The sequence below is a fragment of the Pelophylax lessonae genome, assembly GCF_965119305.1.
Source record: "Pelophylax lessonae genome assembly, chromosome: 8".
Classification (NCBI taxonomy): Eukaryota; Metazoa; Chordata; class Amphibia; order Anura; family Ranidae; genus Pelophylax; species Pelophylax lessonae.
Genome location: NC_138775.1, coordinates 42723030 through 42739701, shown reverse-complemented (window position 1 = coordinate 42739701; position 16672 = coordinate 42723030). Strand labels below are relative to the sequence as shown.

At 34.1% G+C, this 16672-nt stretch overlaps 1 protein-coding gene across 14 annotated transcripts in view; it reads left to right on the top strand.

The window, feature by feature from the left end:
- Window positions 1-16672, top strand: part of MITF (melanocyte inducing transcription factor) — a 386463-nt gene that overhangs the window by 346158 nt on the left and 23633 nt on the right. For 8 of the 14 annotated variants that reach the window (XM_082265298.1, XM_082265300.1, XM_082265301.1 and 5 more), the window contains exons 3-6: window positions 3973-4191; window positions 5736-5843; window positions 10374-10466; window positions 15352-15469. In XM_082265298.1, the coding sequence (XP_082121424.1) occupies window positions 3973-4191; window positions 5736-5843; window positions 10374-10466; window positions 15352-15469 (538 nt within the window). Of the gene's footprint in view, window positions 1-510; window positions 644-3972; window positions 4192-5735; window positions 5844-10373; window positions 10467-15351; window positions 15470-16672 lie in introns of those variants that run through there. The other 6 variants (XM_082265299.1, XM_082265297.1, XM_082265307.1 and 3 more) reach the window with 3 other exon arrangements.

Here is a 16672-nt window from a genome sequence, read left to right as displayed (position 1 = left end):
AAAAAATCATAACCAAAAGTGACCTTAAGTGGGGCGAATGAATAGTTACAGTAGGCAACGATAAGATCTAACACAGTGACATACCCAAGGCCATCAAGGAGCCATCTCCAACGTATGGAAGCCAAGACACGTGTACGGGAGACTCATGCGTAGCAATCCCAATGCCATGTCTGCTTTTTTAAAAAACGAACACACAACTTTTAACCTTATGGATTAGAAAGACAGACCTTCGTCTATCGGCAGCACTGGAACAAAAGATGAATAGAGGAAAACGCCCCCCAGCGTTTTGTCAATTTGACTTTGATAGCATGGCCCCTTAAAAGAGGTCCTTTTATGTTTATGAAAAAGAATGACGTCAAAGTCGTCAGAAAAAATAGTATCCAGATAAATGGCAACACTTGCCTGGCTCCCAAAAAACTCCTTCTATGAGCTGTTTGTTTCTTTACACGCGTAACTAATTAGCTTAGCTTATTATAAGCCCTAGATAGCTGTAATGAAGTTTCTTGTGCGCACTTTAGAAAACTTGTTTAGTGGAGGTTGAATAAAGCAGCTTGAGAACTAAAGATAACCAAGTTTTGGTGATTTTAAGCTAAAACCGTTGGACTGTAGCATGCTGGAAATGCTTGACTATAACCATTACCAGGTGGGATTACATTATTTATATATCTTCTTTTTTATTTTAATTTTTTTGCGTTTTTTTTTTTTTTTTTTATTTTATTTTATTTTTTTTTTTATCAGTATATTACTATATTCATATGTGGATGCTTCTTCTTAAGTGCAAGTTCTGAAATGCAATAGCTCATGGCAACCAATCAGAATTCATGCTTCATCAAACTAGGGCGATATTAATTCTAGATAAATATTCTGATACATTGCTGCAGATTGCTGCACTTAAAAATAAGCAAAATAAAAATAAGTGTGATAGTTTTTAAATCACTTTTTTTTTTTTTTTTAAATGTGTCTGTTTTTAATATTAGTTGTGTTGTAGAAAAATTTAAGTAACACTTTTAAGTAGTGTAACGGAATATAAATTAGATAAGTTACCATTCCCATTTATTACTTTCCCATTTAAGGAAAATGTATCACCCAAAAAATAGTGCTTCGTAATACAGTAGCTCACTAATTAGATAAAATGACAAGTCTGTCAGTGCATGGATTAACGTACAAAGGCATCAATTCTCTCAGCTGTGTGACTTGTAATATCTGTTTCTGTCGTTTTTTTTTTTTTTCTCCGTGTTTTTTCATGTCTATTAGTACATAGGTATGCTATCGTTATTTTTTTGAAGGTAGTAGGTTTTTAGCAAAAATGTTGCACAATTCATGTGTTAAATATCATAAAAAAAAAAATTATGTTTTCCTTCCTACACTTAACATGCTTCTGTCTCCTAGATAACAAACCTTGGATTACTCGTTTTTTTTTTACAAAAATAAGTATTTTATGTAAGGGAAAAAAAATAAATAAATAATAATGCATGTAATGAATAGAATATACAATTAATACGTTGGACTAATTTTTTTTTAATTATTATTATTATTCTTTTTATAGTACATTCAATTATTTTTTAAATCATTATATATTATTATTATTACTAATACAATTTACTAATTTTTATCTGTGATTTTTGCTTTTTTTTTTTATTGAGCATCCCTGTTCTGGGTGTACGCTACATCCCTGGAATTATCTATGGGCTAAGGAGCACACGGTCATGTTCACAAATGCAAAATGTAGAAGCGTGTATACACATGCCAGAACCTGATCTGGGGTGGGGGGAGGGGGGGGGGTGCCAAACACTGCTTACCCTCATCACCTGTGTAAGTTTGTGTTTAACAAATCAGGTCACCAGTGTAAGGGGGGAAAACAAAAAAAAAAAAAAAAACAGTGCTTCATTTTTAGATATAAGAGAATCATTTTACACCAGCCCACAAACTTTGTCCTTTTAGCTTCTCATGCCCAGAGCAAATTTCACCTTTTTAAAAATATCCTGTAAGCTGAACGTCTTAATGGTGTAGCACACCAGTGTCAATGAGCTTACGTAAATCAACTTCCTCCTGAGCGTGAACCAGACATAACAGTTCTGCAAAGAAAATATATGCCTCTTACTGGAAACAGTAGAAAAAAAAATGTATTAATATTCTTTTACAATAAAACACTTAAAAATGTTAAAGGGACTTGACCTTATGTGCGAGGCAAGACATCAAAGCACTTTGCATAACAATCAGTAGATAAAGAAAAGGCAGACTGTTTTTTTTTTATATGGAACATTTGTAATATTTTATCTATGAAATATGAAAAATGTTCTTGTACCTATTTAGAAATAATGTATATAGATCTTGCTTAAATAATATAGGTCTTGCAATAATGTATTTTAAGTGTACTTTTATGAAATAAAAGTGGGATTGTGTAAGCATTATTGCTTAAATATGAAAAATGACCATTAACACAATGATGTTTTTTGATATAATATAGTGATATCATATATGGTGCTGTAGGTATACTAAATTTATACATTTCTGATATTATCAGCTATAGTGATAGGAGTATTGTTGCTGCTACTTGTGTAAGCATTTGCTTAATTATGAAAAATGACCATTAACACAATGATGTGTTTTGATATAATATTGTGATATCATATAAGGTGCTGTAGGTATACTAAATAAATACATTTCTGTATTATTGGTGGGAATCATGATTCAGAATATTGGTTGGACAGGACAGGACAGGAAGGAGCTTGGCTTATATATATATATATATATATATATATATATATATATATATATATATATATATATATATATATATATATATATATATATATATATATATATCATAATTAATTATTTATTTATTACAGGTATTTATATAGCGCTGTCAATTTTCGCAGTGGTTTACACACAGTATATATTGTACCTTTACATCAGTCCCTGTGTTCAAGGAGCTTACAGTCTAAGGTCCCTAACTCATATTTATACATACACATACTAGGGCCAATTTAGACAGGAGCCAATTACCTACCAGCATGTCTTTGGAGTGTGGGAGGAAAGCAGAGTACCTGGAAGGAATCCCATCAGGCATGGGGAGAACACGCAAACTCTGTGCAGGTAGTGCCATAGTTGGTATCCAAACTGACGACCATAGTGCTGCTAGGCGGAAGTGTTAACCATATAAAATAATATATATATATGTGTGTATATATATATATATATATATATATATATATATATATATATATACATGTGTATATATACATATATTTATATATATATATATATATATATATATATATATATATATATATATATATATATATATATAAAAAAATCATAGCATATATTAGTTGATTTACAACTGTCATAACATAATAAACATAATACAAATGTTGGTCTTAACTTTTTTTTTTACCTTCAAGCATTTCTACTTGTAGAATTATTGTATAATTATATATTATTATTATTATTATTATTATTATTATTATTATTATTATTATTATTATTATTATTATTAATAATAATAATAATAATAATAATAATAATAATATTTTTTTTATTATTATATTAGCTAATGCAGTTTTTGTTTGGTTATTGAAGTGTTTAGCATTTTTGAAGATATATGTATCAATATGCATTACTCTCCTTCTTAAAACTCTCATGACACTCATTTTGATCTTCTGCATTCAGTACTTTTTAAATCCTTGACCAAGAATTAGTATGCTGCTCATTTGTGACTTCAACCTGATTTCATCCAATGAATACCTGCTCTGGGTCAGTGACACAACCAAACAACTAGCATTTTGTAGAAGTTGGTTATCTGTGGCAGCCTTCAAAGATGCTTTAAAATGGTGTGTGAATTTAGGTGTCTGTTAACTCTGATGTCACCATGTAAGTTCATGTTCTAGTTCTCCAACCGTTGTAGAATAATAAGCCACCGTAGCTGAGTTTTACAGAACACTAATGATCTTTGACTTTATTTGGTAGGTGCAGACCCACCTTGAAAATCCAACAAAGTACCACATCCAGCAGGCACAGAAACAGCAGGTGCAACAATACCTGACCACCTCCAAGCATTCTAACAAAGCACTAAGCTTGCCCTGTCCGAACCAGCCAGGGGACCACATGATGCCACCTGGGACTGGGAACAGCGCACCCAACAGCCCCATGGCTATGCTGACTCTTAGCACAAACTGTGAGAAAGAGGTAAAAGCTTTGATTCTTTTATTGCCATGTGATGTACCTAACATTTTCCATAGTGTTATATCAACACCATTTTAGTAAGCAAACTGATGAGTATTTTCTTAAGAAATTAAGCTAAAAATTTTAAGGAGTGCATATACTGTTGGGTAGAGGACCCAAGGAGAGCTTTAGAGTAAGATATGGGGTCCTCCTATTAAATGCACAAAGGGCTTCTAAAAAGTGTTTTAAGGTGAATTTCCCATGTCAAACATTCAATTAAGTGCAGAAGTTTCTTACTTTTTTTTAATTTCAGGTATTTATATAGCGCTGTCAATTTACGCTGTCAATTTACATATACATTGTACATTCACATCAGTCCCTACCCTCAAGTAGCTTACACTCTTAGGTCCCTAACCCTCATTCATACATATACTAGGGCCAATTTAGACAGGAGCCAATTAACCTTCCAGCATGTCTTTGGAGTGTGGGAGGAAAATTAAGTACCCAGCGAAAACCCACACAGGCACAGGGAGAACATGCAAACTCCAGGCAGGTAGTGTCATGGGGGGGGGGGGGATTTAAACCAAACACCCTTTTACTGCTAGAGGAAAGTGCTAACCCCTACACCACTGTGCCACCCATAATAGAATTGGAGAAAAGGGAACACAGGTTAACGTTTGCATTTTACTTGCTCATGCTTAGATTGTTTTTGAAGGCCCTAGGCCTAGAACATCAGCAGCCTGACAGCTGGGGACCCTGAAAATGACACATTGACACTGATTTACTGAAGAAGCACTGAATAATCACTTTGCAAAGGGAATGCTTGTTTGTGAAAATCATCCAATGATGGGCAAGGGAAATAAAACAATAATAAGTTATTTGCCAAGAGTGAACATTAACTTTGCAAAGTGAAAATTCTCTACGTCTTTAGTAAATAAATGCAGTAAAAAAAAAAATACAAAAATGTTGACCACTTGTTATTTATATAAGGCTAATGAACTAAATTGTAATTTCTCTACAGCTGGATATTAATAAAAATATTCAATATGTTACTTAAAATATTTTATATGTATTTTGCTCCCAAGAGTTTTTCCCAAGAATTTATAATTTTTTTCAAAATGTTATTTATTTATTTATTTGTTTATTTATTTATTTGTTTTTTAAAACAGATATTGTCTTTTAGGGATTACTTAACCACATAGTCAGTTACCTGTTTATTTAGATTATGGCTGTGCTATAAAATGGGAGTTTTAGTTCTCACCATCAGCCCCTAAAAATGCCAGGCATTAATGTACAGTGTCCTGCCTGTTTACAAATGTGTGTTGTGTCTGAGAATATTTTGGCTGTTTTTTCCAAGCCATATGAATAATTTTGTGTTTGCAAACTCTTTGCCTTAAATATTAATTGGAGGGAAAACACTAAGAAAATATGTTACAGGTAATTAACAGCCACATTTTATATTATTGGTAATATACTAGAAATCTGATTCTCCAACATGCTGTCAACTCTGATCTGTTTCATGGGGCTAGATATTTGGAATCCATTGGCTTTTTTGTCTTTTCTTTTAGTTTTATTCTTGTAAAAATATCAGCCCAGTCCCTGGAAGCAAAGTTGCAAAGAGGCCGCATGGATCCCCTTACGAGTTCACCTACCACGATCCTGGAGCTTTCGCACAGGTGAACAGCCTCCTCACTATTTCCGAGTGGGGAAATCAATCTGGATTCCCTGTTTAAAAAGAATACTGTACTCAAAGAACTATGGAAGTTGCCATTGCTCACTCATCTTCCTTAAAATGATAGTTGCCTGGCTGTCATGCTGACATCATCAAGAGTTTGTTACATGTTCCGCAATACAGAAAATACAAAGGCCGGAGACTGCCAAGCAACTAGATTTTTAGGAGATGGTCAGCACTGGAAGTGGCATTTCTCTAAGTACAGGATTCCTGTATTTTACTGGCAAAGATATAATAACATCACTATGCAACATCACTATATAATCATATCCCTCAGCAACAAAAATGTGGAAGTAAAATGGTGAGGTATTTAGAGGACCTCATTACCAGTTCACTTGTGGCAAAGGGAGGTTGAGTGTATTAGTTCCTTGGCAAGATTCACAAATTCTTGGGTATCTATTTACCTCCCCAGTCCTTTTGCTACAAATCCATAGTTTCAGAATAAAATAATAAGAAAAAATAATTTTATTTTCAATGATTTTTATTGAAAAATTTACAAAATGCACATAGAAATCAGTACAGAATAACAGCGAACAGTGGTATAACAGCATCAAACAACAGCTAATACCGCCCTGAAAAGGCCAACAGAAGAATGCATTAAAGGTCCATATTGCATGTAACAAGAAAACCATTAATCATAAGGTGCCAAGAGTTGCCGTTTAAATGGGTAGGCAGGTAAGAAAAAATAATTAAATTTTTTATATCAGGCTTGTTAAATCAGACAAGGAGCAATGCAAAAGTGTAGTAAACCCCAGAAACCAATCAGAAATTGTCTTTTGAGGTTTTGACTACTGTAAAGCGACAACATTCTTTTTTTTGGAGGTTTTAGGTAGAATGTGGAAAGGCTAAGCTGTCTGTAGATGGATCAAAATTTCCGGTCCATCTATGGCCATGCAAGATGAGTCCATCTAATGCCGGGATCTCCAAACTACGGCCCTCCAGCTGTTGTGGAACTACACGTCCCATGATGCATTGAAAAACTGACATTCCCAGACATGACTAGGTATGATGGGAATTGTAGTTCCTGAACTGGAGGGCCATAGTTTGGAGACCCTTGGCCTAAAACAGGGATCCTCAAACTACGGCCTTCCAGCTGTTGTGAACTACAGGTCTCATGAGGCATTGTAAAACTCTGACATTCACAGACATGCCTAGGCATGATGGGAATTGTAGTTCCTGAACAACTGGAGGGCCATAGTTTGAAGGCCCCTGATCTAATGATTGACTTCTCTCAAACTGGCTTGTTGGAAAACCTTCTTTCGAACAACGTGGCAGCCAAACGATGAAGGATTCCTCCATCCACCTAACTTGTGTGGATGAGGGAACTAGTTCAGCTTTTTAGAAACTCTATCTGATATTTTTTGCTAATTGTGCCACTCTTAGCCAACTCTTTTGGTCGTACTGAATAGTGTCTCCTGTACAGGACTCAATAAAAAATCCAAAGTGTTGCTACAGGGACAGCAAATGAGGAGGTACCTACTAACCTTTCCCTACTCTATCCAAAACATTAAAAAAAATAAAATAAAATAAAATAAAATAAAATAAAATTAAATAAAATAAATGGCTTTACATACACTCCCCTATAAAATGAGCTCATACCTTGTATAGGTTGTTATAAATAAATACAGGAAAGAAGATTGCAGATTCTTTACACCACCCTCTCCGCTAAGCTAGTTGCACATTAAACAGTAAAGCTAAATCTGACAGATCTTTATCCTGTTTACCTTACAGAGGTGTTACTGCCAAAGATAGCTTTTGCCTTAAATAATTCAGTCTCAACTTCTATTTCAAAAAATAGACTTCCGAAGAAAAAGTTTATTCTTTTTACTTTTTTAACGGTTGTTTAGGCAATCTGTGGACGTCATACAAATAATAATATAAAATTAAAATTACAAATTTTTTCACAATTTTTTTTGTATATAGTATTTATTTTTGGCATGTAATACTTCATTATAGCTATATTTTTTCTTTTGAATAATTTAAAAATCCAAATGGACAAGGCCTAGTCTTACTTGTCCATTTTTATGGAGCAACACACGTGCATTTTACTTCATAAAGATGCATGTCAAGCAGAAATCACATTCTTTCCTATGTGGCCGGTTCACATCCTTGTACTGCAGTTTAGTGTGTTTTGAAATAGGGCCCATTCACACCTATACGTGTGCGTTAGCATGCATGATGCAGAGCACATGGAACAGTGTGAATACAGCCTATGGGGTTAATTTACTGAAAATGGAGAGTGTGAAATCTGGTGCAGCTGTGCATGGTAGCCAATCCACTTTTAACTTCAGCTTTTTCAATTAAACCTTGACAAAAAAAAACTGGAAGATGATTTTCTATGCAGAGCTGCACCAGATTTTACACTCTCCAGTTTTAGTAAATCAGCCCCTAAAAGTCTGTCCTAAAATATAAATTAAATAAGCTTCTGATTGTCAACATATAAAATCACTTATTAATATCAAGTTCAAAAAATCGATGTTATGAATCAATTAAGTAATTTAAAATATTTTGCCCCTTAATTTCTTTTGCTACACCAATTTTAAAAACATTTTTTTTAGAATTTGTGACACTAAAATCTGTTATATCAATTTTTATATAAAGTTTCATGATATCAATATTAAATTAATAATGTTCATATTATTAAAATAAATTTGATGTATAAATAGGCATTGCGGTTCATTTTAAAACTATGATCTGCCTAAAGATTTTTTTGTTTTTATATGTTTTTTTATCTGTATTATTATGAAGTTTTTTTTAATTGTGTGCAGTAATTAGGGCAGGGCAACATCACTGCAAATTGCCAATATTTTCCACAGTTTTTGCACTTCCAGATCTTAAACCACCTTTTAAAGCACAGCTCTGCCACTTGGTGAAAGTGCTAAGTAAATTTTTTTCTGTAAACATATAACATTGGCTGGTTGATAAATAGGGTGAATAGTACAGTCAACACTATTTATCACTGAAGAACAAACATTAGCAAATTATAGTGAATGTAGTTTTATTGACAGCTATATTTCTTATTGATTTTATTTTTCATAAATGCAGTATAAAATCACTCTGTCTCAATCAATGCCGTCTTTCCATGCATTGGATGCAATATATTTGTTGAGCGGGACTGTATGCTGGCATTTTAACAATGAATAAAAAAATTATAAAAGTAACTAATGAATGCATGTCCCCACCAACTTAACAAAGAGTTTTGTGGCTTGGAATTTTTGGGAATTTTTTTTTTTGGGTTGACATTACATATTTGGAGCTCATAAATGGTCACTAAGGGCAGATTTATGAAACTCCAAAATCCTGTTTCCTATGCCTTCTTTTATTAACTTAATTTTGCTTTGAGGCCTAAATTTGCAACAATTTGATGGTCCAGTTATTCCAAAAGCTTCGCAGAATATTGCCATAATTATCTGGTAATTGTTTTCTGTGTTTCCGGAAAAAATAGTGCAATAAGTCTGCCAGGTAAAGCTAACAGAATTTTTGAATTCTGATCATGCTCTGTATAAAATAGGATGTCCATAAAAGAAAAGGAGATTAATATTTGATGGTTATTATTGTTGAACAATAATTACTTATTAATTAATATTAAAGAGTAATTATTGTCAGTTATTTAATTTAATTGAGAATAATATCCAAAAAAGGTCAATATTGAAGAGGAAGCTGTTTACGACGAAACCATTTATTTCAACATTTTTACTGAGTAATCTAAAATCCAATTGCATTTACATACACTGACTGCAAAAGCCCTAAAGCAGTAATTAAAACTGTTAATAGATTTGTTGAGAGTATTAAAAAAAACTGACATAAAATAGCAAAGCTTCACATATTACAATAAACAAATTATACACAAGCCTTTTCTCACTCCCCTACTAAGTAAGACATTATGAATGCATTGATTGACATGGTGAAGTGGCATCCACACTATAAAAATGACATTATATATTATGGGGTTGTTTGATTTTGCTGGCTGAAATGCCTGATATTGTTTAGCATTGACTTCTGGAAAAATCCAATCGCTTTCAAAGACATTGACTTAGTATTTTATTAGATCTTTCAATACATTTTAATTTGTTTTTTATTTAGTTTGTATTTTTCATTTTTTTGATTAAAACAGAAATCAGTTGACTGCTGAATTCTTTGGGCTTGAAGTCAGTGTACTAAGGGGTGCTGAAATTCACCCTTGGGTGGTAGATTGCTTAGCTCCTGGCAACTATAGGTGATCATGTTAGAGATTATAGGGGCATAGAAAGTGGTATAAACATAAAATTTCCCCATATTATACCAACTTCAGGGGTATTTTTTTTAAATTACTTTCCTTCTAATTAATTAGGTATTTGGAAAGGACGCAATTTATAGTTGTAAACAAATTTAAAACTTAAAATTAAAAACTAGTAATTTAGCCAGTAAAGTGTATTCACCAATAAACAAGTAAAAAAACTTTATTGATAATAACATCATATTTTTTTAATTGCAGATGGATGATGTAATTGATGACATCATTAGCTTGGAGTCTAGCTATAATGAAGAAATTCTCATGATGGATCCTGCTATGCAAATGGCAAACCCGGTATGGTAGATTTGATTAATTTATTGTATCCATATTTTTTGCAAATACATTTTTTTTTTTTTATTATTAATATTACTTTGCAGGCCAGTTTTCACAGCTGTTGTCATATCTGGCTCTTTTTTTGTTTTCACAACCTGTCAAAGAAACTCTAAGGTGTCTTTAACATGGCTTTTATTACCAATGGAACTGGTTAACCCTCCAAAGTGGAGTAGCTGTAAGAGCTGTTTAATGGGAGAACATAACTGAATTTTAAGTAATGGTAAATTTAAAAATAAAAAAAAAAAAAAAACCTTTAACATTTTGACAAAGAAAGTACAAAAAGAATGACTTTGCAAAAAACAAAAAAAAAAGATGTCCCTCAACTTTACTCCACTCTATCTAAAGCAATGTTAAAGCTGAACACCACACATGAACTATATATAATATACATATCTAAAATATATTTCTTAATAAATTTTACCTTTTTTTTAATGGATCTGTATTTTTTGTCCATCTAGACCTGAGATTTGCACACGACTTTGTACAATAAAAAAATAAAAATAAATAAATTAAAGATATCCCTCAACCTTACTCCACCCTATCCAAAGCAATGGTAAAGCTGAACGCCACACATGATCTACTCTACATATATACACAAATACATATCTAAAATATTTTTTAAAATAAATTTGATCTGTCAGAGGATCTGAATTATTTGTCCATCTAGACCTGAGATTTACACAGCTCTGCCACACCACTCAGTCCTATTTGGCAGGTAAGGAGACTACGTTTTACTGTGCTGCATTTCAGTAACGCTTCCAAGTCTCGTCCCTCCTCTCCCTGGGACTGGACAGTGAAAGGAGAAGCAGCAGACTGATGGACTCATCTCTCCAGCCTCTGTTCTGTCCTCCTATCAGCATGTCCCTCATTAGGAAATGAACATTGCAGCACAACTCATTGGTTCCATGTGCAGTTTCTCCCTCCCCCAGTCTTAGCTCTGTTTCACAGGGACTGCAAGAGGCCGATACCAGGTCAAATTTAGGTTCTTATGCTGCTTGCTTTAAAGATATAATTAATGACATATATGAATACTGAGCTGCATTTATTTGTGTATTTAATATGTACCTTGAATTGTAACTTTATTTGACCTATACCATGCATACATGCAATATAAACTGTTAGTAATATATGTTATATGTGAAAACTTTCTGTGACATATTTTAGTAGTAAATTTAGTAGTAACAGTGCTGGTACCCATACAACTCACCGAAGAAAGAGCTCCCGGGTGCCCGATCCACAGCCGTTTCAGTGCATATAAAGAAAGATGATCCGCACACAATCTCAGCTAAGATTAGTTTACGTGTTTCAGCCTATAAGGCCTTAGTCATAACTACATGTATACACAAAACTTTGAAATATATAATGGCTCTACATATCACAGGCTCCACCCATTCATTGTGCTAATTGACCTTTGACATGTTCCTCCAGACAGGGCCCCATCAGCCCCACCAACACCCCACCTACCCCCCCTCCCCTGGGGTGCAGTGGAAAAGCAGCGCTGCCTTTATCTGCCTACACTTCAAAAATGGCCCTCCTCTGCTCCCACCTCCTGGGCCCCTCCTGATGGGGCCCAGAGAAATGTAATTTAAGCCCTGGTAGACAAGTAGGAGTGAGGGTGTGGACTAGTAAAATCCATTCATTCATTTAGGAAGGAATGAATAATAAAGCTGCCCTGGGCCCCCCTTTTTAGATGATGGGTCCCAGACCCAGTACAACAGGACTGGTTGTACTACCTTATAAGCGGCCCTGACCTTCTCTCCCTGTCACCTCCCCTAGTTGAGTGAGACGGCCCTTCTATTCCTCTAAAAGGAAATAAGGAAAGATCACCCTGATGGCATTCCCTAAAGCAGAAATGGCAAACCTTGGCACCCCAGATGTTTTGGAACTAAATTTCCCATGATGCTCATGCACTCTACAGTGTATCATGGGAAATGTAGTTCTAAAACATCTGGGGTGCCAAGGTTCTCCATCACTGCCCTAAAGGGATTTGTTGCATTGAAAAGTTTTTAACATTGAATTATTTGTGTCACAGCAGTGTTCCCCCATTTGGATTCTCAAGGGACGTGTGGTACAGCCCACATTTTGTAGGTTGCATGATATACAGATAAACTACAAAACTCGTGCCACAGTTGACCTATTGTTGTATGGTAAACTCCTCACCCGTAGACGTGGCAACAAACGTTTTGCCCGACACATTCAAATGACAGTACCAATAAGTCTTAATATTCCAAGCATAATTCCCAGGGTATGCCATCCAGGTGGGCTGGCATTGTTTGGACGAGAAAATACTAGGTGATAAAGCATTTCCTAATGTGGGTACTTGTCGACTAGAAAAGTGACAGCCTGCTTGAAATATCCCATTTAAAACTTTATGTGTGTATAATATAGGCAAATTCCTTTTTAATGTTTTAATTATTTGATGATATTCTTGAGAAAATGTATTAACAAACATGATGGGTTGGCCTGTTACATTGTTTCTGATAGTATGAGGTTTACCTCTATTGCCTTTTCTATTCCTGGACGTGTCTACTAGCAATTCCTCTCTATTCTTCTTCATCAGAGTTCTTTCTAGTCCTTGATGTATATTAGGAATGCTATACCCTCTCTTCAGTAGGCGATGATCAATAACCCTACATTCTTATATAAATGTGGTAGTAGCGCGCTGCCACCTATTGGTAGAAATTAGGAAATTACAGGGTGCAGCTGCTGCAATCACCAAATGTGTTCCCACATCTGCAATAAATCAATATTAAAATGTGGGATCGTGCTGCCTCTAAATCAAGGTAAAAATAATAACCAGAAAATGACAAAAAAATAACTGAATAGGTAAGTGTTTCATATATATAAAGTGCCAGTGTAAATTAAATCCATAAACAAACATACAATGAAAAAAAGTCCAATGCAATAAATAATAAACCTTCTTATAGCTTATGCAATCAAAAAAGTCTCTATTTGATAAGGAGCTTCATAGGGATGACACCACAGTGTAACAAGTGGAAAATTGTCGTTACACTGTGGTCATCCCTATATCAAAAAGAGACTTTTTTGATTGCACAAGCTATAAGAAGCTTTATTATTTATTGCAGTGGCCTTTTTTACAATATATGTTTGTTTATGGATTTAATTCATAATCAAATTATTCTAATAAATAATTAAAACAATATAATCAACATTTTTGATTGCACAAGCTGTAATAAGCTTTATTATATATTGCAGTGGCCTTTTTTGCATTATATGTTTGTTTATGGATTTAATTCATAATCAAATACTTATAGTAAATAATTTAAAAAATATAATCAAATGTTTTTTATTGCACAAGCTGTAAGAAGCTTTATTATTTATTGCAGTGGCCTTTTTTGCATTATATGTTTGTTTATGGATTTAATTCATAATCAAATGATTATAATAAATAATTAAAAAAATATAATAAAACTTTTTTGATTGCACAAGCTATAAGAAGCTTTATTATTTATTGCAGTGGCCTTTTTTGCATTATATGTTTGTTTGGATTTAATTCATAATCAAATGATTATAATAAATAGTTTAAAAAATATAATAAAACTTTTTTGATTGTACAAGCTATAAGAAGCTTTATTATTTATTGCAGTTGCCTCTTTTGCATTATATGTTTGTTTATGGATTTATTCATAATCAAATGATTATAATAAATAATTAAAGAAATATAATACAACTTTTTTGATTGCACAAGCTGTAAGAAGCTTTATTATTTATTGCAAAAGCCTTTTTTGCATTATACGTTTGTTTATGGATTTAATTCATAATCAAATGATTTTAATAAATAAGTAAAAGATATAATCAAACTTTTTTGAATGTACAAGCTATAAGAAGCTTTATTATTTATCGCATTGGCCTTTTTTGCATTATATGTTTGTTTGGATTTAATTCATAATCAAATGATTATAATAAATTAAAAAAATATAATAAAACTTTTTGATTGCACAAGCTAAGCTATAAGAAGCTTTATTATTTATTGCATTGGCCTTTTTTGCATTATATGTTTGTTTATGGATTTAATTTACTGGCACTTTATATATATATGAAACACTTATCTATTTAGTAATTTTTTTGTCACTTTCTAGTTATTATTTTTACCTTGATTTAGAGGCAGCTTGATCACAGATTTTAATATTGAACTGTACATTCCTGTTTCATGGCTGAGTCTGTTGAACAATTATGTCTACCTCTAATAAATTCCCCATAAGGGATGGCATTGACGGTGTGGGATGGATGACAACTAGCTGCAAACAATGTTGTATTGCCGGAGCATGATTTTCTGTAATTACATGTTAAACGTCCTGCAGTGTGATGTCAAGGAATTTAATACTAGAGTTGTTGTGTTCAATTGAAAAATTAAGGTTTAGCTGGTTATCATTAAGATATTCACAGAATTCATACAATCCTACAGTGTCACCATCCCACACCATCAGGAGGTCATTGATGTAGCGCCCATACCAAACAATCTGTCTAGCAAAACAATTGCTGGGGGAGAACAGAAAAATTCCTCCCCCCAGCTGTATTCCTTTGTGTCTTTTATACCTGCCTGGAGTTCGGCTTTAACAAAAGAGGCATTCCTATAACTGTTTTTGTTGTTCACCGCATCAGAACAGATTAAGGATTTATTTTTTTCAGATTAAGAAACTTGGACCTATGTTCCTGGATGTGAGTTTTCCCTGAATTTATTAACCATCTTGAATAAAAACTGATTATAAATACCTGTAGTCTTTATTAGCCAATGAATACCTTTCGCCATAGTAATTGTATTCTTTATTAATGTGTTCCCTACAGATATTCATTTTAATACGTATTTATTTTGTTTTCTTTACAGTTGCCGGTGTCTGGTAATTTTAATGACATATATGGAAATCAAGGTATGCCTGCTCCTGGGTTACACATCACTAATTCTTGCCCTGCTAATCTTCCAAATATCAAAAGGGAGCTTACAGGTAAATCCATATGAATAATAGAGAGGCTGAGATCAAAATTCCAGATCCATTGTTTCATTATTGCAAACAATTGCCTTGCAAGTAGAAACTGCATTGGAATTGGGATGAGGCTGGGAAGAATTAAAAAGAAAATATGTTTATAGGAAGGTAGAATAATATATATGTCATGGTTTTGGGGTTTTGCCATGGGAGGGGTGCTTCCAAACAATGGAGGAAGTCAATTTGTTAAGATAAAAGGTTTTTTACTTTTAATGCATTATATGCATTAAGGTAAAAATCCTTTTAGGTGCAGACCCGCCCTTAAATACTTACCTGAGCCTGATCTTGGTCCAGCGCTGTGCACTCTGTAGCAGCTCTTCTCCTGTCTCCTGGCTATCATAGGCTTGGCTGAGAGCAGCGGGAGTCATTAGCTCCTGCTTCTGTCAGTCAAAACCTGTGATCAGAGATTGAAGGGCAGGGCCGAACCAGGCTGTGTGTCTGAATAGACACAAACAGTCCGGCTCGGGAGTGAGCCCGTACGAGTGCCTCCCATGGGAGGCTGCTTTCTTTGGGGGCACTCGGCAGGAGGTGGGAGTTCAGGAGCACCGGCAGGGGACCTGAGAAGAAGAAAAGAGGATTGGGGCTGCTATGTGCAAAACCATTGCACAGAACAGGTAAGTAGGACATGTTTTTTATTTTATTTTGGAAAAATTTTAGCCTTCAATATCACTTGGATGAAATGAGCAGAATGCAACAGAGAGGGCAGTGGCTTAGTGTCAATCGTATTACAGATTCCACTGCCTGTATGTCACTCTGTGTTTCCTGTATTTAAGACCTTACTTCAGTCCAATTTTTTACGTTTTGGATAGATTGGCACCAGAGAGAAATTTTCCCCTCACTTCCTGTTCCTTTAACAATCGTACAGGAAATGGGGTGGTGGGTCATTAAACTGGAAAGCATGGACAGCAATAAAACGATGAGAGCTGTCACCAATTTTTCTCAATACAGAGGAACCCTTGACATATCTCTCAAGTCTCAGGGAACCCCTGCTAAAAATGAGACTACTGTATATCTACAACTCATGATACATTGGTGTGATGGTCAGTGGGAGAAATACTCCTTATATTTGTGGCCATTGAGAAGAATTCCCCTCTTACAGATAGTTAAGAAGATCAATAGTGTCAGTGGGAACTTATTTTACAGGCAGAAATTGCTCATTGCTCA